Source organism: Urocitellus parryii, chromosome 10, assembly GCF_045843805.1.
Source record: "Urocitellus parryii isolate mUroPar1 chromosome 10, mUroPar1.hap1, whole genome shotgun sequence".
Classification (NCBI taxonomy): domain Eukaryota; kingdom Metazoa; phylum Chordata; class Mammalia; order Rodentia; family Sciuridae; genus Urocitellus; species Urocitellus parryii.
Genome location: NC_135540.1, coordinates 20656447 through 20675766, shown reverse-complemented (window position 1 = coordinate 20675766; position 19320 = coordinate 20656447). Strand labels below are relative to the sequence as shown.

At 43.6% G+C, this 19320-nt stretch overlaps 1 protein-coding gene across 1 annotated transcript in view; it reads left to right on the top strand.

Moving 5' to 3' along the window:
- The window catches only part of Znf827 (zinc finger protein 827), a 163264-nt gene that overhangs the window by 19560 nt on the left and 124384 nt on the right, over positions 1–19320 (top strand). The window contains exon 2 of the mRNA XM_077803489.1: positions 11862–12914. Coding sequence (XP_077659615.1) covers positions 11862–12914 — 1053 coding nt within the window. The remainder of the gene's footprint in view (positions 1–11861; positions 12915–19320) is intronic.

Sequence of the window (19320 nt, the reverse complement as noted above, 5' to 3'; positions counted from 1 at the left end):
GCCTCACCACTTGATGCATTTCCAGAAGCATCTGAGCTTTGTTGGGAAATGAAATGTCTCCTCTGGAGCATCACTGGTGCTGACAGTGAACCCGAGGACAGCGCCAGGTTTCACTCAGGTGGAAGATCTAGCACATCGAAGACCCCCAGCATGCCTGAGGAATGCCCGAGAAGAAAGGGGAGCCAACCCCAGGAATCTTCCAAGGGAATGAAGAGGATAAAGTCCCTGGAGTCTGAGCTGTTAAGGGGGTGTTCATTCAGCTGAAGCATATCCTGGCTCCTGGAATTACTTTAGTTTGTTGGTTGATTGTTGACTTTGTTGATTTTTATGGTCTTTCTGCCTCTCGTCCTTGACCTCTTATGTGTGTACCAGAAGATGGACAGGGAAAATAAAAGGAGAGAAGGAATAAGAATACATTTGACTGCTTGATAGTAGCCTTGGCACTCAGCCTGGGAAGGGTAAAGCTTAAAATTGTTGACTTTAATGAGTGCCTTAAGTTAACTTTGACTAGGATTTTTTTTTTTTTTTTTTTTTTTTTTTTTGGTGGTGCTGGAGATTGAACCCAGGGCCTTGTACATGGGATGCAAGCACCCTATCAACTGAGCTATATTCCCAGCGCATGGGATTGTTCTTGTCATCAGTTGTCCTTTGGTGCCATGGATTCTTGTGCATGGAGAAGAAATATTCTCCCACAATTTTGTGAACATGTGGGGCTGGAGTGGGTGGGGGATCTGCCTCCTCTGCATCTTCTGCTTAATATGTATTTAAGCGCCAAATGCGAAGCAGTTTCATTTCTTTTCCTTTGCTAAGTGTCTTATTTCACTTGGCCCTTTTGTTCCTATGTCTATGTGTAATTTTAGCAAGTAAAGAATTTGGGTAGACAGAGGATTACGGCCATAAGCTTTGTTACAAAAGTGCACCATTTTAGTGTTCTTGGTATATGTTCCACAAAGAAATTTATCATTTTATGTGTGATCTAAAATTTCCATAGGTGGTCATTTATCTATCTATGGGAGCGCTGTTTGTTAGGCTGTAGAGAGCATTATGCTATTATTGGCAAGGCTTTCTTTTCTGGTTAAGTTCTTCTTTGATCTATTAAGGATTTCCTGGTAATTTCAGTAGTTTGGTAATTTATCGCTCATCTTGAAACAGGTATTGGTAATGTTAAGATGAAAACATTTATACAAGAGGAAATAAAAGTCAAGGAAGCAGATAATCGACCGATTTATCAGCCTTAGCAGACAATTTTTCTGATAACGACATGGTAGCCATGGTAAATTTACTTCTGATTGCTTGAGGGGACAGATTCTATATGCTTTTTGTAGCATGGAGGTACATGAAAGGGTGAAGGAGCAAGTAATCAATCCGTGGACTAACCAGTATCGTTTGGTCTCTAGATTGGCCTTTTGGCAAATGGATTCAAGCTGTAATTCGAACTGTCCCCTGGTCATTAATTTGCTACAACATATGTAAGGACGAGTATACGTTTATTTATTTATTTATTTTTGTTTAGAGATTTCTGAGTAGCTCTAGAAGGCCTCTTTTGCTAATGTCTTTTTTTAAATCTTTCATTTAAGAGAAATATGACTAAAACTTAGAGATAGGCAGAAAAACGTGTTAGTCCACTCACAGTTCTTTCAACATCAGGATTTGAGACCGAGGGGAAATTGGTCAGTTTTGTACCATCGTGCCCAGCTTAGGCAAAGACGGCATTCCTAACCAAGGCTACGGTTGAGAATCCAGAGGTGAAAAGAATCCAGAGAAACATCTCAGGCCTTCTTCCATATTTATGTGGCCTTCGTTTTCTGGGGCCACCATAACAAAGCTTCACAAACTAGGGACTGAAACAACAGAAATTTATGGTTTCACGTTTCTGGAGGCTGGATGTCCCAGATCAAGGTGTGTCTGCAGTTCTGTGGTCACTCTGAAGCCTCTAAGGAGAGATCTCTTTCAGGGCTCTTTCTCTGGTTCTGGGAGTGCCTTGACCCCTGGAGGCATAATTCCAGTTCTCCTGTGTTCTCCTCCCTGTGTGTGTGTCTGTGTTGTGTGTCCAGGTTTCCTCTGTCTGTTTATGTCCTCACACCAGTCTTGTTGGATTAGGAACCCACCCTAATGACTTCATCATAGCCTGATCATCTTCAAAGCCCGGTTTCTAAATAAGGTCATATTGGCATATACTGGAAGTTAGAACAATTTGAACATCATTGGGGTGACAGTTTGGTCCTAGTTTGCACACAGTTTTAATGAGCATGGTGGTGGTTATCTCAGCATAATAGAGGAAAAAATATTCAAAAAGACAATTAAGGTAAGAATAGTAACTTAAATACGCAGGTGCATGGAGCTGTCTAATAAGGAGATATGTTTCTGGAAAGCCCCACAAGTTCTTGAGACACAGCTATGTATTACAAACACACAGTGTGGACACCTTATGTTTTAGTGTGTATGTATTCTAAAATCTCATCAAAATAAAATTTTTAAATGCTGAATATATGATATTTGGGTAATTTGGGGTTACCTAGGGAAGATTTACTTTTTGTCAAGCTGTTCATAGGTGTTTAGAGGTTTGGGTTTTTGACTTAGCTTTGTCACTCAATACATGTGCCTATTGTGTAAGCCATTAATTTTTTGAAACCTTGGTTTCCTATGAAATTTGCTGACAAATATGAAAGTGTTTAACACAGTACCACGTGTGTCTTCACCTCTCTACGTATTGTTCGTGTAATCGACAAATGTTTATTGGAAGCTTGCTACGTGCCAGGGCTTGCCTAGAATTGTTTCCTTCACTTAAAGATGATTGAAAGGCACCATCTACACCAGAGTTTCCCTACTGGTCAAGAAGACAAAGCCACACCCTAGGAGATATTGAGACTGAAATGAAACCCTATCTGGGAACCCCATATTGATGGTTGGCAATCTGAACTCTGGTCCTACCTTTGTAAATCAGCTGAGAGATCTTGGGCAGATCACTGGCCCTCTTTAGCCCTCTGCTTAGGGACTCACCAGATGGACTGGATCTCCAAAATAATTCATGCAATAAAATTCAAATTCAACAAGGAGTTTTTGATATTCTGCTGATCTGTTGAACAATGCTGGTCAGTTTTTTTCTGCTTTGTGTTTTGGTACTGTCTCTGGGAGTGGAATTAAAGGACCAGCACTGTCTGCTTTCTGGTTGGTAAGAGTAGAACCTAAACATCGAGAGCCACCCCACCTTGAGCTCTTGATGCTCTGCTAGGTATTATGGTATGTTCTTGTTTCCGCAAAGCAGGTGGGTGTCCAGAGAAACACACTGCATCATTTGGAGAAGACATTTTCCTTGGTGGTTTGTGGGAAGCACCTCAGTCTTATTAGGTAAAGACACACATGGCTATGTTTACAGCAGAATGCAGAATGCATTTGAAATGTTAAGCTAAACCTCAGGAAAACAGGGGGCTTCCGCTTCAGTCCCAGCATCTCCTAGGACACTGCTTTCTCTTCTTGACCATCAGGGAAATTTCAGTGGAAAGTTTGCAGAATAGGCTCTTTTCCTTATTCCATGTTTGACACACATGAGAGAAATAGTTTATAATTTCAGAAGTAGTTCTGTTGCTGACAGGTGTTACCTTTCTGACTGTTAAGCCTATTCTTACTTTCCACTCATGCATTTGACAAAAAATAATTGAGTGTCAGCTCAATAACTGAGTGTCCTAAGAGATGAGGGTCCTGCACCAAGCAAAACAAAGTCTTTCTTTAACAGTAGTGTTTGAGGAGAGACCTGGGAGGTAAGGGAATCAGAAAGCAATGGTGATGGCCCTGAGGCAGGAGCTCATCCTTGGGGTTGCAGATCTGCAGATTATGAAGGTCCTTGAGGTCGGGGTAAGGGTTTGGATTTTGTTCTGAGAAATAGGAGGCTTTGAGGATGGGATTTGTGTAACCTGATGTAATTTTTTTGGGTAATGGATTAGAATTTTTATTTATTAGAAAATGACTTTTAAATGGACTCAGGAGAGTCCTTCAGTTGTGGGAACCAAGGCAAATGCAGTGATGGTTTTTTCTTTTTTTATCCCACATTTTTAATTAATGCATTATAGTTGTACATAGTCATGGGATCTGTTGTTACATATTCATACGTGAACATAATCTAACAATATAATTTGGCCAGTACCCTTCCCAGCACTTCCCTTCCCCCATCCCACCCAGCCTTTTCTTTCACCATCTCCCTTTGAATTTCATGAGATCCATCCCCACCTTTCTTTTCCTTTTTCCCTCTCTAGCTTCCATATAGGAGAGAAAACACATGACCCTTGACTTTATAAATTTGGGTGATTTCCCTTAACATAAGGATCTCAAGTTCTATCCATTTTGCTGCAAATGACTTAATGTCATTTTTTCTTTATGGCTGAATAAAACTTCATTGTGTATATGAACCTGTTTCTTTATCCATTCGTCCGTTGATGGCCACCTAGGCTGGTTCCGGAGTTTGGCTATTGTGGATCGTGCTGCTGTAAACAAGGGTGTGCGTGTCTCCCTGCTCTCTGCTGACTTCAGTTCTCCAGGATAAATCTTGAAGAGTGGTACAGCTGGGTCTGACATAGTACTTTGGAAAGCTCTCTCTGGCTGCTGGTTGAGGCCAGCAGGGTAAGAAGGGGAGGTAAGGAGTCCAGTGGGAAGGCTGCTGCTGTAGTCCAGGCCAGGGACGGCAGAGGTGTGTCCCAGGGGGTAGTGACTGAAATGGAGAAAACTGGCCAGATTTGGGATGTATATCCAAGGTAGAAAGCCATCAGAATCCATGAATGACTTAGGAGGGGAGTATAAGAGAAAGAGAGGGGTCAGGGGTGGCTGCAGGGTTTGGGGTCCAAGCTGTCGGAAGGAGGGAGGACTTGCCATTGATGTGGAGATGAGCAGAAGCTTAATGGAGGCGCATGGCCAGTTCCGTGGCCCTTTCTGTGAGAATACCAAATCTAGTTGAGACACAGGGGAACTCACTTTGAAGATACGGAGTGATGAGTTCCTTTTCATTACCTTTAAAAAAAAAAAAAAATCCTGGACGTTCAAAATAATCATTGGAAGACACAGCTAGGTGTGGAAACGGACCCTGACCCAGGAGTCCCCTCTGCTGTCTCAGCCTGTGTCTTCTCCCCTGACTTCCTCTCCCTTCCCCGGGCCCTCCCAGCACACGGCACCTTTCCCCCAGCTGGCCTGGTGACAGGAATCCGGTTGTCTTCTCCACCCTGGCAGTTTTAAATAACTAGCAGTTTTTAGATTTTCTTCCTGGCCACACTGACAGCAGTTGGGTGCCGCGGGCATCGATGTGTCCACACCGTGGTCTCCTAGTCTGTGTCCTGTGGAGCCGATGGCGGGCTGTGCGCTGACCTCCGTCAGTGGACTTGGAGCCCTCAAGACCCCACCATGTCCCTTAGTGGCAGGCAGACCTGGTGTGGGAAATGTGCTAAGGCGAACAAAGGGACAGTTTAAAAACTGGCAGGTAAAACCAGTCCGAATGTGGATAGATGTGTTTTATGCTTCACATCATAAAGTTGGATCAGAACGGCCAGCTATGCAGCAGAAGAGACCTTTATGAAGCATGATGGAGGTCACTGCTTTTGTCTTCCTGGTACCTCTCCCCTCGCCTTTCTTCTCTGACCCACATTGAGCCCACTGTAGAACCGCCCTCTGGCTTCAGTGATAGGCCCAGGCAGGGCAATGTGACCTCCAGCCCGCCAATCAGAGGGGGAAAGACCTTTCTCCAGTGGAAAGTCATAGAGGGTGACAACCCGGAGCCTGTGGCAGCCAGGCTTTCAGTCTCCTGGGAAAAGTGGCCTGAGAGGGAGAAACTAGAGGCAAATGGTGCTTTTGACATCCTATCTGATCCCAGCTCCATTGTGCCCCTTCCATTGTTTGGTACAAGAACTGAGAAAATTCCCTTTCTGCTTGGCGTAGTCCTGCTGGTCCACTGCCATTTGCCATCACAGAAGCCCTAGCACCTCTACTACAAGCAGGGCTTGAGCCAGAGCACAAGGTGACTAACTCACGCCCGGCCTCAAGGCGTTTATGATCTGTGGCTGGATTTCAAGTCCAGCAAGTACACTGAGATAATTGGTAAAGTCTACCTTTAAGGAATCAATAGGTCATGTGTTTCTAAAATGCAGAGAATTAAGGATCTAAGAATTTTTTCATTGAGATCAGTTATTTATTTGGCATTCTTAATTCTTCACCTTTTAAAAATAACACCACCTAATATTGGCGCCCTCCACCACCGGACAGCCTGTCCTTTCTGATAGTTTGCAGAGGCACGAGCCTGTTTAGAAATGATTTCCCAGCATCTCCCATTTAACTCTTCATCTCTTGAGGTGCACTTCCAAAGCCCCCTGCACTGTTGGAATTAATCCTGTTGTGCTCACACACCTGTGCTGTGTTCCTTTGTGGTGGCACAAGCCCTTGTAAATAGAATGCTCTTGAGACCCTCACCTCCCTGTGGATTATAAACTGTCAGGTCAGAGACTGTTGGGCATCTGAATCTCCCTGTTGCTGTGAACATCTCCTCGAACATAGTGTTCAGAAAGTGTTTGAATTATATCCACTATTAGCATTGATTTTGTCAATAACTTTTGTATACGGCTCTCTGAACATTACAAACCACCTTTTTTTTTTTTTTAATCAAGTTGCCCTAAAGTGTAGTTGTATGATTTGCGGCACATGTTACAGGTAATAATTGCTAATACTGGTCCACATGTGTGGCCTTGAAAGCTAGCTGTAGACATTCAGCTATAGTTGTGTATTAGGTAGAAAGGGAAGACTTGGAAGATTTTTAGATGAAAATGAGCCAGAAGGTTTGTTGGTAGGTGCCAGGTAAACACATCTGGGGGGATGTTGGAGATGTTGACTGTTGATTATGAGTCCTAAGAGGTTTAGTCAGCCCTGTAGTCTTTAAAACCTGCTGGCTAGATTCATGTGGACCCTGGAGGCAAGGGTGTATGGATAGATTTAGAAAAGGCACTTTTAGGTTTCCATCTACCCTTGCTTCAACCTAAGCCCAAAGACATGAAAATTAATAGGTATCTCTTTCTTCTATATTATTCTCTCTCTGCCCTGATCCTTCTGAGTGAGGATGCTTTGAGTTGAGTATTGCTCCAGTCAAATGCATCCAGTTAATACTGTCAACCAAGAAGGATGTGAATGGCAAAGGAACTCTTCTCAGAGAATGTGGGGGGAACTGTGGATATTGGGTACCCACTTGCTGCTTGAGAACCGAATTATAAATAAATGTGCTAGGTAGTTGAATTTTGTTTTCCCCGATAGAAAAATGTTCACGACATGGAAACAAAATTTCATTCAGTGTGTTTTCATACTGAGATGGCACCATTTTTATTCTTAATTCTCCGAGTTGCTGATTTTTAAAGGGAAAATATACATGCGAAGATAGGCTATTGTGTAAAACTCACAAGAAGCAGTGTGAACCCAACAGTCTGGAGACAGAGGTTGTTGTAAGATTAGCAATGGAAATAGCTTCTTTTTCTGAAGGTTAAAAATAATGTATTTACTAGAAGTTATTTGCATTGGCCACTTAGAGGCTTCCCGGGATGCCTTAGTTAAGAAAGCTGTGAAATCCACAGGAAGCACTTCCAGGACCTTTTGCTGCTCTGCGATTTCCCAGGAAGACTCCGTGCTGGTTGACAGACAGGAAAATGGAGGTGTCTTACTGCTGGGATTTCTCAGATGGCGGCAGAGAGAGGCGAAAGGCAAGGCTTGCGTGTCCTGAGGGTTGCTGTGTCCGGCAGCCTCATCCTGGAGGTGGCAGGAGAGCTTCCTGGTGAGCTTCCCAAACAGAGCACCTGTTCCCATGATGTGGCGTGAAAGGTGCAGGGTGCCCTGAGGGGTGCTCACAGCAGCTATATCAGAGCATCCTCCAAGAACCCCTCCTCTGTGAAACGGAACATGAAAACAGAGAGGAGCCTGGCAGACAAAATAAATTCGTCAATATAAATAAACAATATTTCTGGGAGAAAAATCCTTGCAGTTTTGTGAACTGAAATCATATTGTTTGCACCTCTTCTGATTTTTCCTCTTCACAACCTTACTTATCTTACATTCATTTTTCTCTAAGCTTCCTGCACCTTTCATGTGACCTCATGGGATGCTGAATAATTTTAGATGTTTCCCCTCAAATTTCTGTTCTTGTTTTTTTTGAGACCGCATACTAAAATTCTTTGATGGTTTATTACTTGGATAGCTTTAATTTTACAAGAAGCATCTTTGGAAAAGTGACTAGTAGAGTATTATGAGTTTAAAAATACACACACACACACACACACACACACACACATATATATATATATATATATATTTTTTTTTTTTTCTCTATGTGTCCAAGTTTTCTGACAGTCCTGAGGAGTGTGCATCTCAGTGATTACATCTCAACGAATGAAGGAATAGATGATTGAGAAAAATGCAAGTATTTCCGGGGACATAAACCGCTCTGCGTAGGAGATGCTTGGGTTCCTTGCTTATTGGATTTGGGTTTGTGATTTGGCAAGGTTGGGAAAGTTGCCTGAACCATAGATATTAGTTGTCTGTATCATTCTAGAACATTCGATGTCCCCGAAGCTGCATCGACAACTTCTTCAGCTTTCGGCACACTCACTGCCTCAGCACGTTGGGAGGGGGACATGTGGCTCTCTGAGAGTATGGAGGGAGTTAGGAAATTAAGCTTTGCCTTTGAGACTATGCCTAAATTCTTTAGGCAGTTGAATCAACTTGTGCCCACAGCAACAAAGAAGATGCCGCCATAAGGGACCGGGAGGTTGGGGTCCTGGAATGATGGGTCCTCACCTCTCCATGGCTTATCTCATGAGGGAGCCTGCATGCTGCCCTTATCCAGGAGAACCCCAGGCTGACCTCTGACTCAAGAGTCTGGAAGGCTGGCTGGGTGGGAGGGCAGGGATGCTGCTCAGAGCTCTGTGCAAGTGGCCACAGGGAAGTCCCCTAGCAGGTTGGGTGACAAGTTTTGCCGAGAGCTCCTGGGCCAGGAGTGCAAAGATTTTGGATTCTTGGTTCTGGCCTTAGTTCTTAGTGGCTCTGTGGCTCTGATTTGATCAGTAAACTTTAGTGTATTTAAAATGACAAAATCGGTCGTGTGCTTGTAACTACGGTTCTCAAGACCTGACTTTATAGACCTTGTTAGCTGCCACTTACTGTACTGGTTCAGGGCCAGGCTTAACTCTCCGGATCTGACAAAAATATAATATAAAAATATTTAATTAGGAAGCATTTACGTACCCGTTCTTTTATTTCATGAGTATCCATAAAGATCGAAGAAGAGTGATCAATTAATTCTTGCTGGAGTGATTTTTAAGTCTTTTACTTCTTTGGCTATTTATAGTAGAATTCCCATTTGATTCTTTGGAAGGATGCGATATTTAGTCGGAAATCAAGAAAGGTGGTTTGCTAAAGAAACATAAAATTAGCCCTATTGTTAAAATTGACGTTGGCTGCTGGACACTTGGTAAAAAAGCACCCCTCCCCCGAGAAGCCACTGGGGAGCTGAGGAGTTTGGGGTCACCGCCAATTTCAGGAGAGATGAAAAATCTTGAAATCAAGTGGGCAGAGGGAAATGTGGCGAATCTCAAGGAACCAGACTGGTTTTAACAGAGAAAATTCAATTTTACCTGCTTTTTCCCCAGCAAATTCCATTTGATATTTTACATTTTCTTGATAACTTAATAAAGAATCTCCGGAAAGAGTTGCAGAACTTTAGCTTAGTGAAAGAGAATTTGTCACTTGTGACATTTCTTCTCCAAATAGCATGGGAAGATCAATGTATTAGCTTGTAGTTCATGCATTACTAGCTCTAGCTGTTTCTATTCTGAAAAGAAACAGCCTGTGATGTGGCAAAGCCTGGCACCGTGAGGAATTTGGCTCAGTCCCGAAACTTTCATTGAACTCTGCCAGAGAAGCAGAAAATAAAGCACAATCCCTGTCCTCAAGGAGCACCATTGTAGGAAGGAAGCCAACAAGAGACAGACACTTTAAAGTGATAGGAAATATGAAAAAACTATAAACAGAAGAAGAGAATGTCAAATATGCACTCAGGGCCCTTCCTGAGTGTCACCTGAGCTGAGCCCCGCCTTCCCTCACCTGGGTTCAGTCTCCTGCCTGGGTCTCCCTGCCCCACCCAGTACCTGCAACCTGTTCCCACACAGCAGCCAGGACTGTCCTTTGGCACTGTAAGTCCCCTCATCCCGCTTCTCCACCCAGCACCCTCTCTGGCTCCCTGTTTTACCAAATGCAGAAGACTCACAGCTCACACTCGCGAGCGTGTCACTCACACACTTGCTCCAGCACAGCTGCACACTCACACCCACGCACGCTGCCCTCTGACCACCCCTCCCACTGCTTTGACCTTCCCTCACTCCATTTGGCTTCCTTGATGTTCCAGGGACCCGTCAGGTATGTCCTTGGGGCTTTCACAGTGACTCTCCACGCGGAACACTCGCCCGTGGACAGCTGCTCACATGTCACCGCCTCGGTGAAGCCCCACCCTGTCCACTCTATTTAAAATTACAACATGCATCCATTCTTTTTATCCTGCTCTACGTTTTCTGTTTTGTTTTTCTCAGCGCTTATCACCCCTCTGGCATACTATATGATTTATTATTTATTAACTTTGTTTAACATCTGTCTTTCTCCTCCACTGATACGTAAGCTCCAAGACAGCAGGGTCTTAGTTTTTGTTTCATGCTGTTCAATCTAGAATACAGTCTTGAACAATCTAGAACAATTCCTGACATGCGACAAGTATCCCGTCATTATGGGTCCAACGAGTGAATGAAGGGATTAGGAGAGACCCGTTCTGAGAGTTCTAGGGGGAACTGCAAGGAAGAAACCCTGGAGCTGGGTGTGGAAGGACATTCCAGATGGGATTTCATGAGCAAAGACAGAAACGCAGCTGAGCTCCCAAGAGCTCCTGGACTGGCAGAGTCCACTTAGCTGGTGCATGGGGGCCGTGGGAGAGCTGGTGGCGGATCAGTAAATTAATGAATAGGAAATATCTCAAGGGGATTCTTAGTAGGGTGAAGGAACACGCTGATCACTGCTTTGAGGACATGGCAAGCATGTTGGTGATTGAAATCTCAGACCTCAAGCAAGTAGCACCCAGAACGTGGCGGCAGGGCATCGGTATTGCGAATGGCGTTGCTAATAAGATCTGGCTTTTATACAGTGCTCAACTGTTTGCAAAACATGGTCACATGCTTTTTAGGATGTAAGCTTCATAGAGTGAAGGGAGTCAGGCAAGTATTGTTAACGTATTTGGATAAGCTTTTGAAAAAGTTACGTGCATCTTATATTGGAGGAAATGAAGCCTCAAAACCAGGTAAGTGACCTGCCTCTGAGGTCAGGAGTTAGAAAGTGAGGAAGCGAATTCCCACTGTCTTGTCTCAAGGCCAACAGTTTCCCCAATCTACCAGGCTGCTTTTGAATTCTGACGCTCTACTGAAGATAGGGTGCTCCTTTTTTGCAAGGGTTCTGCTTTCTTTCTGTTTCCCCATTCATTCAAAATAGCCATTTGTTTTGTTTTGTTTCACTGTCACTTCTTCACCAGATTGTTTTTTTTTTTTATCTTTTCTGCTTTTCCCAACCAACTTACCCTGAATAATTACTGGAAAAAATGAATACAGGTGGTACGTGGGGTGTGTGTTCCTCTGCCTGTTCAGCATCATGCCTGTGCCTGATTCAGCTCCTGACTGCTCTTCGGGCCCTTGCTGACTTTCATTGATTGGGTTCTTGGGTGGAAGGGAAGGGAAGGCTTGTCATCGTCTCCATGTGCTGTCTTGAGACTAACTTGTTGCTCACTTTGGAAGTAAACCCGATCTTCTTAATTCCCCCAGATGTTAGTAGGCAGGAAGAGGCGGAGGGAGAACTCAGTGAAGGAGAGCACTGGTATGGAAACTCTTCTGAGACTCCGTCAGAAGCATCCTATGGAGAAGTCCAGGAGAACTATAAGCTGTCTCTGGAGGACCGGATCCAGGAGCAGTCCACTTCCCCCGACACCTCCTTGGGAAGTGCCACTCCCAGCAGCCACACGCTGGAGCTGGTGGCACTCGATGGTGAGGTCCTGCGAGACTCACTGCAGTGCCAAGACCACCTCTCCCCCGGAGTGTCTTCTTTGTGTGAAGATGACCCCCCGGGTTCCAATAAACCCCTGAGCAGCAACTTAAGGAGGCTGCTGGAGGCTGGCTCCCTCAAACTCGAAGCCACGGCCACGGCCAATGGCCGAGTGGAGTCCCCTGTGAACATTGGCTCGAACCTCTCCTTTTCCCCACCGTCCCATCATGCCCAGCAGCTCAGCGTTCTGGCCAGGAAGCTGGCTGAGAAGCAGGAGCAGAATGACCAATACACTCCAAGTAACCGTTTTATATGGAATCAAGGTAAGTGGTTGCCAAACTCAACCACCACCTGCGGCTTGTCCCCGGATTCAGCCATCCTCAAGCTGAAAGCCGCAGCCAATGCTGTTCTGCAGGACAAATCTCTCACCAGGACGGAGGAGACCATGCGATTTGAGTCCTTTTCCTCCCCCTTTAGCTCCCAGTCTGCCAGTTCGACCTTGGCAGCTTTGTCCAAGAAGGTCAGTGAGAGAAGTTTGACTCCTGGTCAGGAGCACCCACCTCCGGCCAGCTCTTTCCTGTCCCTGGCTTCTATGACCTCCTCAGCGGCCCTTCTGAAAGAGGTCGCAGCAAGGGCTGCCGGCAGCCTCCTGGCCGAGAAGTCATCCCTGTTGCCCGAGGACCCTCTACCGCCACCGCCTTCTGAGAAGAAGCCAGAAAAAGTAACCCCGCCACCTCCACCGCCACCTCCACCACCCCTGCCGCCACCGCCACAGTCCTTGGAATTATTGTTACTCCCCGTTCCCAAGGGAAGAGTTTCCAAACCCTCCAGTTCAGGTATGGAATCTTTTCTTTCCGTCACTGGGTAAGTCTGTGGCTCTCAGCTGCGGGTCTTATTCATTGCCTTTTGCAGTTGGGTCCCCATCTGAGTTGGGGAAGGAATAAAAAAAAAAAAAAAAAAAAGCAGGAGCACAACAAATACTTTAAGTAAGCAGCGTAGTAAGTCTTTCATGTGTGTGTTACACAAAGACTTCACAAATAGCTTCCTTTTTGAAAGGTAATGAATAATCTTAGAGACATACAGTACTCCCTCCCTTTCATACAGTTTTGGGTTTTTTTTTTCCCCCTTACCAAGTTCAGGCTAGGTCCATACCAGATATATTTAATGGGGAAGATCAAAGCATCTTTGTCATGGAGTGCAAAGCATCACTGAACACAGAGGGAAAAAACCACTGCTTTTGAAATAGTGGGCAAGGGAGCGCCCTGCTGCCTCTGTACAAATGGATTTTTGTATAATCACTAACTACTCTGCCCTAATTTATCACAATATACACTTTTATGTGAGCATTTTTATTATTATGGTTTTTTTTTGGTAGAATTTAAACCTTTTATTTATCCTATTCTATCATTTCTTGCCATTTAAGAACTCTTAAAAAAATAATGGTGAAACATGATCCAAGCATTTCTTGCAAATGCTTTATGTTGTTCAAATCCAATCTGAAGGAATGTGCATTGGAAAATCTGAATCGTGGGTTTTTCTAGGGGAGACCATCTTTCCGAAGGAGAGGTCACTGTCACATAGAGCCTTGGCATTCACAATTAATCATCCAAGGGAGAGATTTAGTCACTTGAGTTCTCACAATGGAAATGTCACTTTTTGTGCTGGTATGCTTTAAAGCTGTGTGCATGATAAATACACGTTTCTGGGGATGGAAATAGGGGTTTCGGATGTCTCCTAAGGGATATCCTGTCGGACCGGAACAGGAAGTGGGCTGCGTGTCTGCTCATTGGTATAAACATCACCACTGTGTGTGTCTGGCCAACTTTCAATTATCTGAGACAACATTGGTAGAGTGCTTGGGACGGCACATACTGGACCGAATGATCACAGCTAACATCAATTTGATGTATTCATGAAGTGTCCATAAAACCTCGAAGTGTTTATGAATTCTGAGTTTCACTTCTTGTAACTTCTCACCTGCCATCTGGTGAAAGAAGGAGAAACATGGATACAGTCAGGAAACAAGAAGAGGAGAGGGAGCTGGGTAATGCTGCAGTGGAATACATCACTCCAGATTTATAGAAATTTTATTTAGAGTGGCGGAGAGAAGGAAGGCTCTGTGTATATTCTCTGATTCCACTCATTGCATAAATGTATGAATGCTCTTTGCAAGACAATTTTGTCTGGACACTAGTTACTTGGAAAAGCTTATACAAATTTAATAATAAACTTAGTTGACTAGAGGCTTGGAAAGAAGTGAGTGATAAAACCATGTTTCCTGAAGGCCAACTTATAGCGGCTTTGTTATTTTAAAGTGGTCTCTGGATTAGCCAGGAATGGCTGTGAAATGTAACTTTTTCACCCAAATGATTAGAAGCATGTAAAGAGGAGAAAGGGGTCACAAGCTTTTTGTTTGTTTGTTTTGTTGTAGGATGTGCACCCGAGGGTAAAAAACATGTTTTCCCTTTTTAATTTAGATGCACTTAGCCCAGGCCAACATCTCCAAGGTCTTCTCAGCAGTATTTAACATGGGAGATCTTAGAAAGATCATTTTTTCCCCCTCTTCTTTTTACTGAATCGATTCTTTTGCTGAAACACTTAATATCTTAGTGAATGTTCAAAATGTTCAAGTCAAAAGAAGAGGGAAAGGAACTCCTCAGATTTGGGCTGGATGACCCCTGCCGAGTGACCCCTGCCCAGCCCCCCAGCCCTGTTTCCCCATGCCTCTGTGCACACTCCAAGACCCCGTGAAACAACTCCATCCGTGGAGTAATTACATTAAAAAAGAATCTTTCATTTTTAAAAAACTCATTCAAGAGGAAAGATTCAAAACCACGAGGCCCTTGAAATTGTTCTGCGTCCATGTGGACACATCCTCGGCCCAGGTTCTGCGTCTTTCTTGGATGGACTGGCCCCAGGGAGCTCTTCAGTTAAGGTGAATGTCATTGCTCCTCGGCAGCCCAGCTTGATGGTGAGTTAAGGAATCCATCGAGTGATTTTATTTATCTTTTCACCATGAGAGACTTGATCCTCATGATCACTGATTTTGCAGTCTGCGGAGTAGAAGGGCTCCCACTCTCCACCCCGCCAGCTTCCACACTATACTGTTGATCTCAGGGCAACCTGGGAACTAGATTCCAATAGGACTCCGACTTTACCTAAGAAGGATTATAAGAGTATGGTTCAAAGAGAATTGAGTTAATGTGTGACATTTATCTTTATAGCAAACAGACAGCCCTGTTTTTAAACATTTCTCATTAGTATTATTTTTTTTCTCTGCATTTTAGAAAGAAATCTTAATTCAAAATAGGTGGGCTGACTTCTCCTAGCAGGGATAAGAGTTTCTGTTGCCTAATGACTTAAATAAACAGATAATATGCTTTCCACCTTCACCTCCTGGCCACACACAAATGTAAAGCCACAAAAATAAAATACACACCCTCCTGATTTCAGTTTTTAATTTTTTAAAAGCTGTTTCCCAAAATGTTGCAAAAAGAGCGTATAAAGTTGATGCTAGAGTTCCAAAGAGCTCAAAGAGCTGTGCACCGGAGAAGATGATCCCGTCTTGAGTAATTTAGACACCAGCATTGCTTTGACCTTCTTTAGGTCGAGGGAAGTCCAAACCATGAAAAAAAAAAAAGTGTCTTTTAGGTCTGGCCTTATTCTTCTTTTTTGAACAGGATTTTGTTGTTGCCGAGTCATGGTGTATTTAATTCCTTAAGAGTCCACCACTCGGTAGCCTTTCCACCCCGCCACAGAGATGTGACACTGGAGCAGGAGGTTTCTTTCATGTGACCCTGCACCCCCCAGCACATGCTACACTGCTTCTCTGAAAGGGGACACGATAGAGGGAAAATGATGTCTGTTTGCTATAAAGATAAATGTCACACATTGACTCAATTCTCTTTGAAGCTACTGTTCTGTTGCAGCTAAGAATAAAATAAATGGTTTTTATTTTCAAGACAAAGTTTCTTGTAGAAGGCCAACAAGAGTCCCGGGTGCCAAGCTCCTAGTTAAAGAAATACCAGGGAGAGTTTCAGAGAGAGGGTCTCCAGAACACCCCGTGGTCCCGAATGAAATTTATATATATATACTTACATGCAACTTGGTCTCACACAGTAGAGAGCTGAAACTGTTTCCTGGGTCAATGCATAAGAGTGTTCCGGATTCTGTTTCCTTTCATATTTATGGGATGTGATTAAAATTATTGCAGGAGCATAGAAAGTTCAGAGCAGGAGATGACCTCTCCTGATATTTTCATCCATGCTTATTATAGCCTTAATCTGTGAGTGATCACATATATGAACGTTTGGCAAATTCACTTTTTAACCAAGATTCAGAACTGTCACTAATCTCAGTGATAGTCCCCTAAAGATTTAAACTTAGGCTGATTGTCAATATCAGACTTGTACCTTAGTTTTGTTGAATACTTGCTAGAGTATGCATTGATAATGGCAGCATGAATAACAGCAGGTACACCCATTGATATCCTTTGCTAACACGATTTTGCTTTTTGTTGACCTGAAATAGCATTTGAGATATACACCCAATAAATTCCACTAGAAGATGTATATTATTAGAAATAATACTGTTTCTATTCACTATAATACCCATGTATATTATTAGAAATAATATTACTTGTATCCTTAATAATATCCATGCGTATTATTAGAAGGGAAGATAGGTTATCCTACACAGATGTGCACCAGTGGTGTTGAAAGTCTGAAGTGGAGATGGTAATGATGCATGGATTATGCGCTTACAAGGTCAGCTGGCATCTTGAACTTCTGTGTGTGTGGCCAGGTCTGTATGCAGATTTACTCACTTGCAAAGGCTCTTGACTTTCTACAAATTGCCACATAACATTTACCCAGAGAAAGTTTGATTTCAAAGTCTATAGAACAATGACATTTGTTTAGAAAATACCTAAGCGACTAAAACTCTCCATGATTAACAATATTTTTTTTAGTCCTATCAAAGTTTGTTTTTGTTGTTTTGTGGACTTATATTTAGACAATAGGGTAGAAAACCCAATTGGAAATGTAGAGATTGGCTCTAATCCTAGCCATGCCACTAGGTCACTTGCAGAAAAATTTTAAACATACTACCGCAGTTTAGTTTCCTCATCCGTAAATTGGGCTGGTTTGGAATTATCTCTAAGATTCCTCTACTCCTCCTCCTCTTCCTCCTCCTCCTCCTCCTCCTTTTTTTTTTTAACACACCTTGCAATTACTTACTGCTTATTTCCTAACCTAATTGTCTATTAACTCAAAACAAACATTTTTTTTTTCCTATTTTTGAATTGAAATGTGTGGCTTCTTAAAGTTCCCGATCAAACCTCCCACAAGGTCACCTCTGCTTTGGGCAGAACTTGTCCATGGCGGATAGTTGAGCATGTATCAGGTCCTCTATTAAAGGTATAGTCCACACTGTCCATTATTAACATCAGCTGTTCCGAGTTCATTTCTGGAGATGGCTGAGGCCTGAGTACAAGATCCACCTGCTCACCTGTCCATCCATTCAGGCCAGGTGTTGGCCTGCTGTGTGAGAGGCATCAGCCCAGGGGCTACACTGGTCCACTGGGACTTCCTGGCACCTCCTGCACCTCTCCCCTCCACTCCCAGCTGGGGCTTTACCTGGCCCCCTCAGCCCAGCCCTTTCCGTGTGGTCTCATCACAGCCAACGACACTGACCAGGGGGAACCTGTGTCAGACCTGGCACTGTTAACGTTGCTGGAAACACAAAGGTAAGGTAAGTCCCTGCCCCAGCCACGGCCCTCTCCTCCTTCTTCCTCTGCCCTTCCATCTCTTCCATCTCTTTTACCCCTGCTGAGCTGAATTGGGCCATCAGGGGTTTGTCTAGGCTGAGTGAGACCCTCTCCTGGCAGTACAATGGACTCCCATTCCTTCATTTCCATGGTGGGCCGGGCCTGGAGCTGCGTATTTTTTATGTGCTGTCAGTTGTTTCAATTTGCATCTGCTCTGAGGATGAGTTTTCTGCTTTGGAAGGTACACCTAGAGTTTATAGTCATTGCTATCACTGCAACAATTGCCACTACCAAGAGCTTCCATTTACCATGTGACAGGCGTTTTATATACATTCATTATCTCTTTTATTCCAATAATATGATTGCCTATAAAGAGAACGGGGTTTATCCAAAGGAGCAAATTAGCAGCTCTCGCTCCCACTGGGTCTATTAGCATTTGGTGGAATTTAGTTTTGTTTGCACGGTTACTAACTAGTTAGTAAGAAGAAGAAGAGAAGCTGTTTATCAGGCTGTTGTCAACTAGGTAAAATCACGAACATTTCAGTCCCATTGCCCCAAGAACGCATGGTTCATCGTGAGGAAGTGACCATATCTCCCTGAGCGCTAAATCAGAGTGAAAATTTATAGCTCTCAGTTCCCTGAAAATAGTTTGGCCTAGGAAATAGAACGCATTCCTGCTTCCTCCTGCTCCGAAGTAGTTAACATCAGGTACACATGGAGGATGTCCTACTAAAATGTGACATTTCCTCCTTGAATAAATAAAAATGTAAATGTTACTAGGGGAGATTACTGGCCAAATTTGAAAATCAGTCTTTGTCTTCTATTGACTTTTGCCATTTAGCTTCTATTTTCTTTCTATGCTGCCTTGATCAGTTAGACCTTCCAGTTATAGGAGTGTAACTGGCCACATTTCTTGCATTTATTCTTATTGTGAGGATTCTAATTTTTCTCCCAGTCAACCCAAGGATACCATAATTCGTGCACAATTCATACATATTCTGGTATTAATTAAGACTAAGGAAGCCTAGCTCCAAAATGAAATGGATTTATATGAAATACTAATATGCAGGATTTAATGTAGTATACTCTAGCATAACACTTGAAATATAAAGTCGTTGATTAGGGTGGTGGCTGGGAAGGTGTCCGAGAGACTAGGAAGCACATTGGTCGTATTAGGCAAGGCAAGGTGGTAGGGGACCCTGCCATCTAGACCTATTTGTTCTTCTAGTTCATGTCTTCTTTTGGCCTTCCTCTGGTGTGCCATTCAGTCTCTGACTAGTGGAGGACATCTCGTATTTTTTTTCCCCCTCTCCTAGGTAGTTCTGTAAAATTAGGCAAGATAGGGTTAGTGGGAAATACTTCCTGAAGTTGGGGACCAGGAGCAGCCTGTTTGTATCTCCTTCTCTTTGATGTCCTTCCAACCCCAAACTGGCATCACGGTCATTCTTTCCCCTCTGTTGAAGGACCGTTTTCTC